At 47.7% G+C, this 17,696-nt stretch overlaps 1 protein-coding gene across 1 annotated transcript in view; it reads right to left on the bottom strand.

The window, feature by feature from the left end:
- The window catches only part of RABEPK (Rab9 effector protein with kelch motifs), a 188,536-nt gene that overhangs the window by 91,632 nt on the left and 79,208 nt on the right, over window positions 1–17,696 (bottom strand). Inside the window, exon 5 of the mRNA XM_018570994.1 lies at window positions 6,697–6,858. Coding sequence (XP_018426496.1) covers window positions 6,697–6,858 — 162 coding nt within the window. The remainder of the gene's footprint in view (window positions 1–6,696; window positions 6,859–17,696) is intronic.

The following is a 17,696-nucleotide window of genomic DNA, read 5'->3' as shown; positions in this document are numbered from 1 at the left end:
TGCAGGATCCCATTCGATGGTTCCAACCTCTTCAGAGGTAAACTAGATGAGGCTCTCTCTAAAGTATCTGGTGGGAAGTCGGGCCTGTTGCTACTGGACTGGCAAAAAAACCGCCCCAAACAATTCATTCAACAAATTCCAGAGATTTCTACGTTTTTTCATTCCTCGATTTTAATTTGCAGTTTCTTTGTCTCCCATTCGGGATCCCCACAGCCCCCAGCACTTTCACTAAATTGTTGCTTCCCATCACCATTATAAGGGAACAGGGCCTTAGACTAAATAACTACTTAGACAACATTATGCTCCTGACAGGTCTATAATCCTTCGATTTCAACAGCTTCTCTTGTCTACCCTCCAACGGTTCGGATGGTGATAAACTCGGAGAAGTCGAACTTCTCTCCATCCCAGTCAATTATTTTTCTGGGTGCCTTTCTGAATACGGTCAACATCACTAAGTCTCCCGGAGGCAAAGGCTCTTCAGATCCAACAGAAGGTCGTCACATGCCGGCCTCAAAAATGTCTAAGCCTACTGGGGACAATGTCCTCCTTGCTTCCAATGGTGAGATGGGCCTATTGGGCAACAAGAGATTTTTTTCTATGTATTGAATGTATGTATTTTTTATATTTATATTGATTATTAATTTATGTGTCAATGAAATTTTATGAAACATTACATATTTTATTGTAAAATATGTCATTTTTCTTATAAGCATGGATTATGCGCGTATACAGGTGAAACTCGAATAATTAGAATATCGTGCAAAGTTCATTTATTTCACTAATGCAACTTAAAAGGTGAAACTAATATATGAGATAGACTCATTACATGCAAAGCAAGATAATTCAAGCCGTGATTTGTCATAATTGTGATGATTATGGCTTACAGCTCATGAAAACCCCAAATCCACAACCTCAAAAAAGTAGATTATTACATGCAATCAATAAAAAAAGGATTGTACATAGAACAATATCGGACCTCTGAAAAGTACAAGCATGCCTATGTACTCAGTACTTGGTTTGGGCCCCTTTTGCAGCACTTACTGCAATTACTTTTGCACGATATTCTAATTATTCGAGTTTCACCTGTATTATTTTAATGTAGTTTTGTGTATAGGCCACTCCAAGCTCTATTAAGGATGAATACTGAAATCATGTTGATTATGAGTATACAGATTGTGCCGTATAGGCTAAAAAATTCTGCCAATCTTGCGGCTGTTTTAGTTTAAGTCCTTTTGATTGGCTCAGGTTTGAACATCTCTGATTGGTTGAAATCTGATGACGAGCCGATTGTCTGGCTTAAAGTCTGTCTGAGCTTGGAGTGGTCAGGGTTCTGAGAAAGGGGGCGTGCCCCAGAAACGCATTAACCTTTGCCACTTGCTGCTGGAAGATGACTTCGGTCATGAGCTGACTTGGCTGTGCTGTGGCTTCTGGCGGGCGATAACCTCCTCTGAGGGGAACCATTGAATAAGCTTGTCACTTTTCTCTTGTGAGTACATTACCAATTTTTATAAGCAAAATATTAAACGATCCTTCACATGGAGTGGGCGCTCTCCTTTTTTTGTCATTCTATTTTCCTGCACCTAATCGCTCCTGTGGCACTCGTGCTCCTCGCCTTCCTCTCACACCCTGTTCCCAACTCTAGGGGGTGTAGGACGCGAGAAGTAAGAGAAGCCTCAACTACTATTGGTCTTTCACCAGGTACGTGATACAGAATGTGCTGGCGGACACCCTGAGCAGTTGCTCTATCAGCAACCACAAATGGTCCCTACGCAGGGGAGTCTTCACTCCAACCAGAGATGCATCTCTTTGCATCCTCACTGAACACCAAGTGCAAGGGGTTCATGTCCCAGTGCCCTTGCAAGGAAGCAGCAGACATGGATGCCTTAACAGGAGTTTGGAACTTCAGGAAAGGCGCTTTTCTCCCGTTGCCTCTAATAGGCAAATTCCTCGAGCGGGTGTCTCTCTTTCCGGGAACGATTCTTGCCATCATCCCTTATTGGCCAAGGATGCCTTGGTTCCCCTAAATGTTACACCTCAGCCCGGAACCTCCACTCATGCTCCGGGAGATGCCAGACCTCCTGTCACAGGGCCAGTTTCTGCATCCAGCCCCAGGGAATCTGAACCTTGCGGATTGGAAATTGAGCGGGATAAGCGCCTCATCCTAGGCTGTTCCCAAGCGGTTGTCGATATTCTTCTCAAGTCCAGGAAGTCCTCCACCCACTTCACCTACAGAAGAGTCTGGGAGAACTTTCTTGTGGCCGCAAGGGAAAGGGGCTTTAATCCTACGGCTCCAGAGGTCACCAATGTCCTCTAATTTCTCCAGACGGGCTGGAACACGCTGAAGGTCCATATTTCGGCTATCTCGTCCCTCACTAACGTTAGATTGTCCTTCCATCCTTTAGTGAGGCTGTTTTTGAGAGCCTGTCTCAAACTTAGGCCTCCCAGGAAGCAACTATTTCCGCAATGGGATCTGACCATTGTATTGAGATCCTTGTTTTCCTCTCCGTTTTCCCCTTCATCAGGGTCAACCATGTGGAATTTGACCATTAATGTTTTTCTGATGGCTATTGCTTCCGCTAGACGGGTGTCTGAGCTTCATGCCTTGACCATCGGTAGTCCTTACTGCGAGTTCTTTCCTGACCGGGCGCTCTTGAGACCCAAGAGAACCTTTTTTGCCTAAGGTTACTACCTCCTTTCATGTAAATCAGGAAATTGTGCTTCCATCACTGCATAGATGGGGAACTGCATCCTTTGGACTTTGTTAAAAACCCTATGACCACACAACCCGTAAGATCCTCGAACACCCTCTTCATCCTCCCTAGAGCACTCAGGAGAGGGCAGGCCGCCACAGCTAGAATCCTAGTCTCTTGGCTTGTTAAGACCATCAAGAATGCATACGTGATCCAGGGCATACCTGCCCCAGAAGAAATTCGAGCGCATTCTACCAGAGAAGTGGCAACCTCTTGGGCAGCATTTTCGAAGGTGTGAGCTGAGACAATCTGCAAAGCAGCCACCTGGTCTTCCAGGAGCAAGTTTATCAATCATTACAGGATTGTTCCGGGCACCCTGAGTACGGCAGCATTCGGCAAGACAGTTATTGCCGCAGGTTCTGCATTATGACTGTACATTCCTTATTAAACCTTTTTTTTTTACCTCGCACTCCCACTCTGTTGTGGTTTTTAACTCCCATTGTGTTCTGCCATCTTCATGTGGTTTTGACTAGAATTGGCTCACGCTATAGGACACAAAAATACACATATACACTGCTCAAAACAATTAAAGGAACACTTTTTAATCAGAGTATAGCATCAAGTCAATGAAACTCCGGGGATATTGATCAGATCAGGTAAGCAGCAGAGGGGGTTGTTAATCAGTTTCAGCTGCTTTGGTGTTAATTAAATTAACAACAGGTGCACTAGATGGGCAACAATGAGACAACCTCCAAAACAGGAATGGTTTTACAGGTGGAGGCTACTGACATTTTTTTTCCCTACTCATCTTTTCTGACTGTTTTTCACTTGTGTTGCATTTGGCTAGCGTCAGTGTCACTACTGGTAGCATAAGGCGATACCTGGACCCTATAAAGGTTGCACAGGCATGCCAACTCCTCCAGGATGGCACATCAATATGTGCCATTGACAGAAGGTTTGCTGTGTCTCCCAGCACAGTCTCAAGAGCATGGAGGAGATTCCAGGACACCGGCAGTTACTCTAGGAGAGCTTGACAGGGTGTAGAAGGTCCTTAACCCTTTAGCAGGACCGGAATCTGCCCCTTTGTCCAAGGAGAAACAGGATGAGCACTGCCAGAGCCCTACAAAATGACCTCCAGCAGGCCACTGTTGTGAATGTCTCTGACCAAACGATTAGAAACAGACTTCATGAGGGTGGCCTGAGGGCCCAATGTCCTCTAGTGGGCCCTGTGCTCACTGCCCGGCATCGTGGAGGTCAATTGGCATTTGCCATTGAACACCAAAATTGGCAGGTCCGCCACTGGCGCCCTGTGCTTTTCACCCTCAGCATATGTGACAGACATGAAAGGGTCTGGAGAACCCGTGGAGAACATTATGCTGCCTATAACATCGCTCAGCATGACCGGTTTGGTGGTGGGTCAGTGATGGCCTGGGGAGGCATATCCATGGGGGGACGCACAGACCTCTACAGGCTAGAAAATGGCACCCTGACTACCATTAGGTATCGGGATGAAATCCTTGGACCCATTGTCAGACCCTATGCTGGTGCAGTGGGTCCTGGGTTCGTCCTGGTGCACGACAATGCCCGGCCTCATGTGACGAGAGTATGCAGCCAGTTCCTTCAGGATGAAGGGATTGATACCATTGAATGCCCCTCACGCTCGTCTGACCTGAATCCAATAGTACACCTGGGGCATTATGTCTCGGTCCATACAAACCACGCAGCACGTGGGGGCCATACAAGTTGCGAGTACCATTTTGAGTTGCTGCAATTAAATTTCAGCACAATTTTTAGTCTGCTGCATCATTTGTTCACTTTGATTTTTGGGGTGTCTTTGAATTCAGCCCTCTGTATGTTGATAATTTGTCATTTCCATCAAACGATGTGGCATCCTTTCGCTCCTAACACATTACCCAGTCCAGTATACAGTAGATACCCAGCATGATATTTTTCCCCATTGAGATCTGATGCGCTTTCAAAGTGTTCCTTTAATTTTTTTGAGCAGTATATATATATATATATATATATACACACACACACACACACACACACGTATATATATTTATAAAATAAGTTTTGCCTGTCAAATAATTTGTATTTATGTCTTTCAGTCCTGAGGTTTTACAGCCCTGGCACACAGTATAGCCAGACAGATACCACTTTTTCTGTTCTTTTTAAGAAATACAGTGCATCAACCCAACCTCCATCTGCTGATTGGACAATGAAACAGTACTTCTCTCTGCTTAACCTTGCAGACTAAGCTACAGTACAGACCATTCAAAAAGAGAAACTCCAGAGAGTATCAAACAGCACAAGCCAAAACTTTGATAAATATGTATGAAAAAGAATGCAATTAAAAGAGAACTATGGGGTAAGTGTTTTTCCCCATAGTTATCCTAAGGGTCACGGGAGGACTAAAACTAGCGTCCTCCCGTGACCCAAAGCTCAGTATATCGCGAGCTATGGCTTGAGATATACTGAGACCGCTGCAGCCAGCACGGATCCCGACATTACTGTCGAGATCCACCCAGCTGACAGCTGGCATTGCCTATCTAGAGGCAGAGCCAGCTGTACCCGCCTCCCCCTCAGTCCGTTCCTCCAGACAGCGCTGGAGGATCGGAGCGGGGAGGAATCCCTGCAGGGAGCCGTGAGTGACGTCACGACTCTCTGCAGAGAGATGATCGAGAAGTGAGGGAGCGACGGTATGTGTTCGCTCACTTCCCGATCAATAGAGCCGACATGTGACGTGTCGGGTCGAACTATGATGAGTGAAAATCACTTACCTCATAGTTCTCCTTTAAATACTATATATATATATTGATGGACATACATTTAAAAACATCTGGAACACAAGTCAAACCCCAAAATATGGATGTTATATAATAATACATTTATAGCCACAGCAACCTCCCCCTTTGGGTGAGATCCAGATTGCAAATAATATTTACCCAATTCATAAGTATTCAGTGAAACAATATATATGCTCTTATCAATGTGTGGAAGAGAGGGAGGGTGCCACTGTGCTTCAGAGGCTCTGCGGTACAGTGGCAACCTCCATCTCCTTCACACTCAGATAAGAAGCCTTATGTGGCTTGTGCTGTTTTACACTGTATGGAGATTTCCTTTTCTAATGGCACATTTGCATGCAGAATATCTGTGTGGCTCCAAGTATTGCCCCTGCTGTACAGGGGACATACAGCTCATATCAAGCAAGACATATTTGATATACAGAAATACAGTATGTAGTTGCAGTAAAGCCTATACCTAGGCAAACCATGAAACTACTTTTAGTGGGCTACCAATGCACTGCAAGGGTAAACTGCTTGATTGTACTCAGGGAAACAGAGTAAAGCAGAGTAAAGTTATTCACCTGATGCCAGCTCCCCCAGTGGTCAGGGCTCACTTCCTTCTCCTCTGCTCAGACTGGTAGAATCCCTAATCGTCAGCCTCACATCTAATGTAGGTCTATGGAACCTGCGTTGGACATGATGACGTTAGAAATCTTTGGACCGAAGGGGAGAAGGCTGCGGGGACTAGTCTAGCGAGTGGGCAGGAGCCGGGATCAAGGTATAAACAAGCAGGTAACCCTTGCAGTGCAGGGTTAGCCCGAATGCAAAGGTAGTTTTTTGGTTTGCCCAGAGAAAGGCTTTAATTTATGTCTTTTATATTCTATATGAGTTCAGCTTTAAATGATAAACTCTTTCCTTTCTTTTTGTTTTGTGTGCATATACTATAGATGATGATATTGCACTTCAACCCAAAAGGGGGTTAGGAGAGACAAAAAAGTAAAAGAGTTTTATGTATTTATCAGTACAGAGCGGTAAGTGTCTAATATTTATACATTAGTCATCAGAACAGATAGAGATAGTCAATCTCACCAGCAAGGAGAGGCGACAAAATAAAAACCTGGCAGAGGTTCTAACCATACTTTATCCAAAACAAAAATGTTTTGGCTATAGAAATTCTTTAAAAACATCCACATATTTTTAAGATTGTGTAATCTTACCAGCATCAAACACATAGAGGTTTTTATCAGCAACAGGTTCTGCACCTTTCTCCCCTCCTCCAAAAACAAAGAGTTTGTCTCCAATTGAAGCAGATGTTGTATGGAAGGTCCGAGGTGAAGGAATACAGCCTTGCACCTTTGGGCTTTTCCAAGAATGACTACCTAAGAAACAGACAAAAACACATTCATGTGTTGTATTCTAAAAATCCAGTATCTTAAAGCGGACCTGTACCCATATCTTTAACCCCTTCATGACTGAGCTAGTTTTCAGTTTCTGTTCATAAACGACTGACACACTTTTTACATTTTTGCTGTGTGATTCTTCCACAGCAGTAATATACTTTCTTACTAAATGTACCCACACATATTATATATTGTTTTTTAGAGGACAGATAGGGCTATATAATTATATCACATATGTGTACCTAACCCCTCACTTACTTTGAATACAAAAAAAATGAGGAAAAAAACTAGAAGAAAAAACAACACTTTTTTCACAAGTTTTAATTATTATTTTTTTTAGAATGTTTGTATATTAATTATAGTATAAAAAATATTTATATATAATTTTTATTTTCCTAATTTTGTTTTACACTTTATTTGTATTTTTTTACACTTTGTAAAAAAAATTTAAAAAAAACTTTTTTTTTCTTGTCAGTTTATATCAAGCAGTCACTATGACTGCTTGATAAATAAACTTTTTAAAACATTTTTTGGCAATTAGGCTACTCCAAACTTAGGAACAGCTAATAATAACCTTAGAGACTGATCCTGACTTTAGTCAGATCTCCCTAAAAGCTCTTTGAACGTGCCTAGACGATCAGAACTGATACATTTCACTCAAAAGATATACATTGTAAACATCGGGCTCTCGAGTCACTGCTACCTCTCTATTAAGCTTTTTGTAAAAGCTTCTTCCTTTCATTAATGAAAGAATGAAGCCGTTACATGCAAATACAGGACCGCAATTTGCGATCCTGTATTTGACAGCTGAAAATAGCTTGATGTATTGATTACTAGAGCCTTATGATTATTATAGGCACCTCTGTATTTTCCTGATGAAGCCTTGAGCGAAACATGTCAAACTGGACACATCATAGATCTACTGAACATTTATGGATTAATTTATTTATGCAATTATATAAAGAGATATTTAAGGAGATATGTGAATAAGATATTGTCATATACACAGTATGTATCTATATGTGATCCAGGGAGGTTTTGTACCATTTAATAATATCACTAATCTGTCATCTTTAGTATTTTAATAAAGAATATATATATTTTTATACAATAAGCGACTTGTATGTGCAATTTTGAACTGGGTCTCCTTGCATTTGATGACACTTTTAAAGCCCCATTTCTCTATTTTTGTATTTTGTACTATTTTAGGTTATTCACTGGACTTGAACTGTGTAAATTTGAATAGAAACTGGAAAAATGGGGGTGTTATAAAACTTTGACCGGTAGTATATACTGTATACTGTATATATAGTATATATCAATTAGGCTGTATGTATTTCTTATAATAATTATGTAAAATGCTTTGCTTTTGTTCATTCTTGTTCACAATTCCCTTAGCAAACAAGACTCGGGGCTTGAAGCGATCACAGGAAACAGACTCTTGATCTTGGACCATACAAAGTGAATGATGTAACAGTCTCCTGCCCTTAGTGAAGTCCATAAGAACCTGGTTTATAAGGCTTATTTTGAGATTTTGTAGCCTCACCCACTGTATCATTTTCCAGGTGTTTATTCAGCCTTGCTTTAGTTGCTGCAGCTCTTGTTGGATGTTCCTGGTATGCAGTGGTCAGGACCTACCACAAGTGGTCCAAGAAAGGAAAAATGGTGAACCAGCAACAGGGTCATGGGCAGCCATGGCTCATTGGTACACAATGGGAGCAAGGGCTGACCCATGTAGCCCAATCCTAATAGAAGAGCTCAAATGGCTGAAAAAGTTAATGCACGTTCCAATAGAAAGGTGTCCTAACACACAGTGCATCGCAGTTTGTTGTGTATGGGGCTGCGCAGCCGCAGACCGGTCAGTGTGACCATGCTGGCCCATCTCTACTGCCAGAAGTGCCTACAGTGGGCACGTGAGCATCAGAACTGGTCCATTGAGCAGTGCAAGAAGGTGGCCTTGTCTGATGTATCATCACAGGCTATCTCCCCTTCAGTCTACCATGAATGCTGCTGCCAGACTAATCCACCTAACCAACCCCTTTTAAAACCCCATTTCTCTATTTTTGTTTTCTGTATACTTAGCGGTGTGGTGTCCTAGTTCGTGTGGTGATTCGCAATTTTGTGTAAAATAGTACAAAATGTAAGGGATAAACTGCCAAATATACTGAAAATGTAGTGCCGAGCAGGCTATTAAAGATAGAAGCCAAGCATACCACATTCTAAAATTGTATTTCACTCCTTGTATTTTGTGACCTATAACTCCCAAAATAAACTGAAATCCCAGATATATGATATACCCTATAAATCAGGACAAATAAAATAATTTATTATAAATTACTTTCTGTTAGCTACACTAATTATGTACACATTATTTTTGCCAAAGCTGTGAAAAATGTGTTTATTTATTTTACATAAAACTTTTTTTATATATATACATATGTCACATCAAATTAAAGTCAAATTTGTCCTTTAAAAAACAGTATTTAATATAATAGGTGTAATGCATGAGGAAGACGGGAGTTATTGTTAATAAACACATAGCACAAATGACAAATTGCTCCGGTCCACAGAAGCGAAAACATTTTCTGAAACTGTGTCACTAAATGGTTAAGTTTGCACTTAGTATTAAGTAGTTTCTATGCATGTTATTTTCATCTTAGTTCCTGATGACCCACTTGCATTCCCTACACCTCTATATGTTACTACGACCCTTTCACAGGCTGGCTTAGGTTACTTATGCTATACAGCAATGTCTCTATTTATTTGCAATCTTATACTGGATGCTTCTTTACCTTTGCCCTTTTGGGATACCCCTGCCCGGGTGGTTCCTTGTGTGCTTTCTGACTCGTTGTCGGCGCTTCTCTGCTATGGGTCAGCTAGTTTAGCATCATTTAATGTTTTTTTGATGTTACCTCAGTTTGCCTTGTGCCTTTTAAATCTTTCCCCTCTCTGCCCATCTCCCTTGTTTTTCTTTTCGGTCATTCCTTCCCTCTTTTTTCCTTGTTTACTCTCTTGCTCTTCCTTTTTCTTTAGGTTTCCTTTTTCTCTTCTCCCTGGAGCACGGGAGCTTCTACTTTGCCCTCTTCTGACCCTTTTTCACTTTTAAATTTCCCGCCGGTTCCGCCCTCCTGCGACGCCAGAGCTCGCAGGGAAGGAACCAGGAAGATGGATGCCGGCATCGGCCAGAGGACACAGCAGGGTTCGTAGGGAGAAGGAAAGTGATGCTACAGTGTGGCTCGGGGTTACCGCTTTGGGTACTGAAAATTAACCCCGAGCCACATTTGGGATTACCACCGGGAAGGTTAATGTGCAATGACTAAATGCCCTAACATAAACGTCATAAAGTATTTTGTTATCTTCACAGTCAGCCTGTGGATTGGGTGTGCCTCCGGGAAACACACTTTCCAAATCTTCTGCCCCAAAATATATTTCAATGCTCATTATCCTTTGCTTTTCGTAAATCAGTGGCTTTTCAGTGTACCTAACACCAACCCAATTCCCTTCATCATCCACATCTGTTCTTTACTGACGACAAATGCGCGGGGCACCCTTTTCTTATGCGGAGATTCTAACCTAGTCCCCAATCCTAAATTAGACAAGTATCCACCTGTTTCTTCTAATCAGTACCCTCATAGCAAAAATAGGATTTTTGTACTCACCGTAAAATCCTTTTCTCTCTGTTCATTGAAGGACACAGGGCAACAGGATGGTAGATCCTGAAAGGTAGGGTATATCGCCACCTGCAGGAGTAGGACGCTAGGCACATAACAAAAGACATAGACAGCCTAGGGGCGGCCCCTGCTGGTGGCCCAACCCCCCACCTGCTGACAAGTCTCCAGTTAGTAACAAGCAGTTAGGAGTGCACACCCAGAGAAAGAGGGCCGGGCCTGTGTCCTTCAATGAACGGAGAGAAAAGGATTTTACGGTGAGTACAAAAATCCTATTTTGTCTCCCGTTCATTGAAGGACACAGGGCAACAGATCGTAGATCCTGAAAAGGTAGGGACGTCACCAGGCAGTAACCCAATGAGGGATGGGCCAAACAACAACAAACAACAAACAACCCCAAAAAAACACTCAAAGGGCCGCCTGCAAAACCTTACGCCCCAAACCAGCATCCTCCGATGCCAAAACATCCACCTTGTAAAATTTGACAAAAGGTGTGAACCGAAGACCAAGTAGCGGCCTTGCAAACCTGAGAAACAGAAGCACCATGGCGAAAAGTCCAGGATGCGCCAAAAGCCCTAGTATAATGGGCAGTGACAGGAAAAGGGGGCACCCGCCCCTTAACGGCATACACCTGTATGACAACAGTCCGAATCCAACGGGAAACAGTAGCCGCCGACACGGCCAGGCCCTTACGAGGGCCACCCGTGAGGACGAACAAGGAATGCGTCTCACGGAAAGAAGCAGTAGCATCCAGATAGACACGAAGAGCGCGCACCACATCCAGGCAATGCAGCGCCCATTCCTTCATGTGAACCGGCTTCAGGCACAAGGACGGCAAAACAATGTCCTCATTCAAATGAAAAGCCGACACAACCTTAGGCAGGAAGGTCGGCCGAGGACGGAGAACCGCCTTGTCCCTATGAAGGACCAGAAACTGCGACTTGCAAGACAAGGCAGCCAATTCAGAAATCCTCCGAACCGAAGTGATGGCCACCAAAAAGGCCACCTTTTGGGACAAAGACAAGAGCGAAATGTCCTGAAGAGGCGCAAAGAGAGATTCCTGCAGCACCGAAAGCACCAAGTTCAGATCCCACGGTGCCAGAGGCGAGCGGACAGGGGGAGCAATACGCGTAACCCCCTGAATAAACGTACGAACCAAGGCGTTAGACGCCAAAGGACGTTGGAAGAGAACCGTCAAGGCAGAGATCTCAAGGCCCTGCTCAAGGCCAACCCCTGAGCAACTCCGCGCTGCAAAAAGGCAAGAATTTTACTGATGGAAAACAAGCGCGGAGAGCAGGCCCCAGCCTTGCACCAGGCAAAATAGGCCCTCCACATACGATGGTAAATCCTCCTGGAGACCGGCTTGCGGGCCCTAAGCATTGTGGAGATAACCGCATCGGGCAACCCCGTCTCTCAGCACCGGGCTCTAAACAGCCACGCTGTCAAAGCCAGCGACTGTAAAGAAGGATGGCACACAGGCCCCTGGGACAGAAAATCCGGACGCAGAGGCAACCGCCAAGGGGCGTCCACCAGCAGGCGAACCACATCCGCGTACCACGCTCTCCGAGGCCAGTCCAGGGCCACGAGGACGTCTTCGGCCGCGATCTGACGCAGCAGCCGAGGCAACAGGTAAAGCGGAGGGAAGGCATATATTAGACCTTAGGGCTCCCAAGAAGCCACCAGGGCATCTACCTTGTCCGTCCAGGGATCCAGAGCCCGGGCCACGAACCTCTCCACCTTCCGGTTGAGATGAGACGCCAGAAGGTCCACATCCGGCGTCCCCCAGCGAAGGCACAGTTGATGAAAGATGTCCGGGTGCAGGGACCATTCTCCCGGGTCCACAGACTGACGACTGAGGTAGTCTGCCTGCCAATAGTCCACTCCCGGGATGTAAACCGCCGATAGCGCAGGGACCCGACCTTCCGCCCAAGACAGGATCCCAGACACCTCCCCACTTGCGGACGCGCTTTTGGTGCCGCCCTGATGGTTGATGTACGCCACCGCCGTGGCGTTGTCGGATTGAACCCGAACCGACAGACCCTGAAGCCGGACCGACCAGTGAAGGGACAGGCGAGTCGCCCGAAGTTCCAACACATTTATCGGCAGACGGGACTCGTCCGGCGACCACCGACCCTGCACCGTCATGGAGCCCAAGACTCCCCCCCAGCCCCACAGGCTGGCATCCGTCGTGACCACCGTCCAGCGCACCAGAAGGAAAGACTTCCCGTGCACCAACACCGGACAGTGCAGCCACCAAAGCAAGGAGGCCCGCGCCTCCCGAGACACCTGAATCTCCCTGTCCAGTGACAAGGGCGACTTGTCCCACTGCACCAGAATGTCACTCTGGAGGACCCTGGTGTGATGTTGGGCAAAGGGCACCGCCTCGATGGAGGCCACCATGAGACCCAGCACCTGCATGCAGCAACGGACGGGAGGACCACCGGCGAGACCGCAACAGGCGAACATGGTAGCGAAGTTTCTGGAGTTTGTCCGGAGGAAGAAACACACTGGCCGCGACCGTGTATAGGACCAGGCCCAGATACTCCAGGCGAGGCGAAGGCACCAAGACTTCTGGACGTTCAGGATCCAGCCTAACTCCTCCAGGGAACGCACCGTGATCCCCAAGGCCGACACCAGAGAGGAAAGTGACTCCGCTCGCAGGAGCAGATCGTCCAAGTACCCCACGATTGAAATCCCCCGGCAACACAGAAGCGCCAGAACCGGGGCTAGCACCTTGGTGAACACCCGCGGGGCCGACCCAAGGCCGAAGGGCAGCCCAACGAACTGGAAATGCTCGCCCCCACCGCGAAACGAAGAAATCTCTGATGAGATGCGCAAATAGGCACATGAAGGTAGGCATCTTTGATGTCGATGGAGGCCAACAAGTCCCCCAGACAAAGGCACGTCACCACAGATCGATTCCATGCGGAAGCGACGGACCCGCACAAAGGCGTTTGAAGTCCAAAATGGGCCGAACCCCCTCCTTCTTGGGCACAGTGAACAGATTGAAGTAAAACCCCCGGAAGCGCTCCGAGGACGGAACCGGTAGAACAACCCCCTGGGACAGGAGGTCCACCACTGCGCAATGAAGATCCGCCACGCGGGAAGGGGAAAGACGTGTGTTGGACGGGAAAAACCTGTGACCCGGCCGAGATAGAAACTCGATCTTGTAACCCGAGGACACCAGCTCCCGAACCCAGGTGTCTGAGACGTGAGCCAACCAGAAGTCCGCAAAACACTGAAGGTGCCCCCCCACCCTGGAACCCAGGCCCGGGGCGAGACCTTCATGTGGACGGGGTCTTGTCAGCGGGTGTGACGGTCGTTCCGGGTTGCGGGCCGCCTCGGGACGGCACAGTCGCACTGCGCAGGCGCGAAGAGGAAATGCCTCTACTCCCCGCAGAACGGGGACGCATCACCACACAGGAACGGCGGACTGCGCAGGCGTGCCGCAGGACTCCGCCCCTCTTCGTTCGAGCACTCGTCATAAAGCCGCTGCTCACTAATTGATCGGCGTCCTACTGTTGGTTGTAGCAGGACGCTGATCAATGAGCTTCCCCCTCGACTTCCATCCGGATCCTTTCTACCTGACACAGCAGCTCCTCCATGGTCACACCACTTCCTGAAGACTACCCTAATCGCAAGTATATTGGCTAGTTCCCAACAGTGGTTAGCTGAAAAGTGCTGTGCTGAACCTCAGATATTGTGTTACATGCATCAACTTTAACTCTTATTGAATTACCTGCTTGATACTGCTAAGGCTGATACCTGTGGGATTCCATATATGTGCTGCAAGGAAACCCGATACTCACTTTCATTATGGTGTTGTGCTGAGCTAACCTAACAAATTCGTATATGCACCAACTATAAAACTCTTATTGACTTACCTGCTTGATACTGCCATTGCTGATAACCCTGAGAATCCATATATATGTTGTGCAAGCTACTCATACTACTCACCTGCATTACTGTGTTGTTGCCGTACTCCTGTGAAACTCCATGGTGTGGTCAGTTGTACCATAATTGCTATTAACCCTAGCGGTAGTGGTTGAGTTGGAATACCTCCACACTCGCATTTGCTTATACCTCACCTCTTCCTACTCAATACAGGTTCAGGTTACTGCCGTGCTTTACTCGTTGACGCTGCGCATAGTCAGGGATGCCTGCGTAAGAAGTAACTTGTTGATACCTACTACCATATTCATACGGGGCTATGATGTGTAGCAGCTCCCTCTAAGCCTCTACAAATACAGGGCATTGGAGACTGAGCTGCACGACTGGACCCCATTCCTCCATACAGAAACGCATACTCCGCAGTTGCAATCCACATATACGTACTAGGAAGCAGGGCATTACAGCGGGCTTGGCAGACTTCGGCTGCCAGGGACGCTTGTGAGGCTGGGAGGAAGAGGCTCTTGGGAACTTACCGCCCTTCTCGGAGGACAGAGGGGGCCGAAAAAGCCGCTTGTGAGCAAAAAAGGAAGGACCGGCTTCTGCCGCAGCTCCCTCTTGCGAGCCTGAGGTAAGAAAGTGCTCTTACCCCCTGTCAGATCCTTAATGATCTCATCCAAGGAAGCGCCCAAAAAAGTGGTTCCCCGTAAAAGGGAAGCTCCGTCAGAGCCTTTTTGGAAGCCTGGTCAGCCGACCAGCACTTCAGCCAGAACAAACGACGAAGGGTGACCGCCGTCATCGACACCCGCGACACCAGGGGCGCGGTATCCAGGGCCGAATTGCACACAAACTTAAGGCCCTGCACCAGCTGCTCCGCCAAATCCATGTAGGCGGGGGAAACCTGTTCCTCCGCAAGCCCCGATGAAGCATCTTCGCCCATTCAGTCAAGGTCTGCGTAACCAGGACAGACGCTAGGACCAGGTGCATCAGAGCCCTAGGCACGGAAAACAAGGTGCGGGAAACCGCCTCAGCCTTCCGATCGGTGGGGTCCTTAAAGGGCGGTGAATCCTCAACCAGGATAAGAGTGGCCTTGTTCAAGTGGGAGACCGGGGGGGTCCACCACAGGCGGAGTGGCCCACTTGGACAGGTAACTTTCCTCAAATGGAAAGCGAACCGAAAAACGTTTTGGAACCGCAAGGGATTTGGACGGGCGTTTCCACTCCTTATAAATGAACTCGTCAAAAAAAGGAATGTAGGGAAACACCTTAGCGGAACGCTTGCCCTTATGCGTTCCAAACTGTACCGAGGCCATGGCAGAAGTGCCAAGAGACTCCTCAATCTTAAGCGTCTCACGGATGGCGCGCACCAGCACCGAGACCAGCTCACGTTCCTGAACCATGAGCGCCGACGCAGATTCATCCTCACTGCCCGAGTCCGGCGGCGAGGAGTCCCCTGGATCCGGATGAGGCGACGTGGACAGAAGTTCCCCCTCCTCCTCCCCAGACAATGCCAGGGAAGGCAAGGACAGAACCCGCTTTTTAGGGGGCCTATGCGTGAGAGCGCGTTCAATGCGCGACACAAACCCATCCATAGCAGAGGAGAAAAATTCCATAGATAACGCGGTTCAGGTACCCCGAGGGACGCAGATGCGACTGGCAAAGCAGTGCAGGCGTACAGGAAGCGCAGAGAGGTGATCTAGAGGGGTCCGCAGAGTGCAGCCCACAGCCCTCACAAGGCAACCCGATCCATAGCCCCCGCACAGCAGAAAAACTGCCCACAGGGAGACCACCCGCAGTACTCACGACCCCCATCTGTGTCACTGTGTCAAGCACCGGCAGCGTCCGACCCCCAGCAAGGGGGAGGTGTCACCTATGTCCTTCCTGTAGCGGCGTCTGAGGCCGAAAGGAAGTGTGTCCCCGGCCGTCCAAGGAAGAATAGAGCCTGGGCGGAAGTGACGCGGCAGAAAGGGCACCTTGCCCTATTCCAACATGGCGGCCGTGACGTCGCCCGGAGGCCACAATGGAGCAGGGGCCTCGCTTTTCGGCCCGGCCGCCGCATGATTGCGGCATTCGCGTTCGTAGCCGCGAGCACCCAGGCAGCCCCCCACTGCACCACAGAGGCTCCCCCCATGGACCCCACAGGTCAGGACAGCCCAGGAAGGGCAGAGCCACCCATCAGGAGCCACAGCCCTGAAGCTCCATGAGGGAGAGGAGGGGAGAGGGAAGCTGGAAGGCTGCAGCCAGAAGACCAACGCAGCCTCTTACCTTGTGGCTGTCCCCACAGCGCCGGCATCCACAACACCAGGTCCATCAGGGGAGTGGAGGAAGGCGGACGCACCCGACCGCAGACACGGCGCCGCCAGCCCATGGGATTGCTGTGACCGGTGGGGCGGGACCCCGTCATGTGCACCCCGGGGAACGAAAGTCGCAGCCGACCCGCTGAGGCAGAGCCTGCATGCGCTCGATGGCCACCCAGGGGAGACTACCAGGATCCATCACCATCCAGCATGTCGCCCTGGTGGCACTTGCTATCAGATCCGAGAAAAAAATGGAAGGAAAAGAAAATTTCCAGAGATAATTTTTTTTAGCTCCTTACTCCTGACGCTAGGCAAAAAACTGGAGACTTGTCAGCAGGTGGGGGGTTGGGCCACCAGCAGGGGCCGCCCCTAGGCTGTCTATGTCTTTTGTTATGTGCCTAGCGTTCTACTCCTGCAGGTGGCGATATACCCTACCTTTCAGGATCTACGATATGTTGCCCTGTGTCCTTCAATGAACGGGAGAGAAAGTTTTCAGTTTCTTCTATTGCAAAATAATTTGGTTGGTATTTGGAGGGAATTACACCCTATAGGCAAAGTTTACTCTCACCCGCATCCTCATCATTCCTAATCTAGAATAGACCATGAGTTCCTACTCAGGCGCTCTCTTCCCTTAGCTACCTCTTCCCATATCCTTCCAATAGCCTGGTCTGACCATGACACCATTCTTGTTGTCTGCACCTCCATGCTTTGCACCCCCAGTCCTCCTCTTGGTCTTTGAATGACTCGCTACTTTCTATTTTGGATGTACTATCGGAAGTCCAGGCTCGCACACTTGAGTATTTTCAGCTCAACACTGGCTCCATGGCTTCTGGAAAATGTATAAAGCAGTGGCTCGCGGACATTTAATCCAGATCACACACAATGCAAGCGTGAGCATAATCAGCAATTGCAATGCCTTGAGGCGGATCTAGAGTGTGCCTCAGCCACGTTTAAAGCAGCACCAA

Source organism: Nanorana parkeri, unplaced genomic scaffold (assembly GCF_000935625.1).
Source record: "Nanorana parkeri isolate BGI_ZX_2015 unplaced genomic scaffold, ASM93562v1 scaffold1650, whole genome shotgun sequence".
In the NCBI taxonomy this organism is placed as follows: domain Eukaryota; kingdom Metazoa; phylum Chordata; class Amphibia; order Anura; family Dicroglossidae; genus Nanorana; species Nanorana parkeri.
The sequence above is the reverse complement of the archived record's forward strand: the minus strand, read 5'-3'. Positions and strand labels throughout refer to the sequence as shown.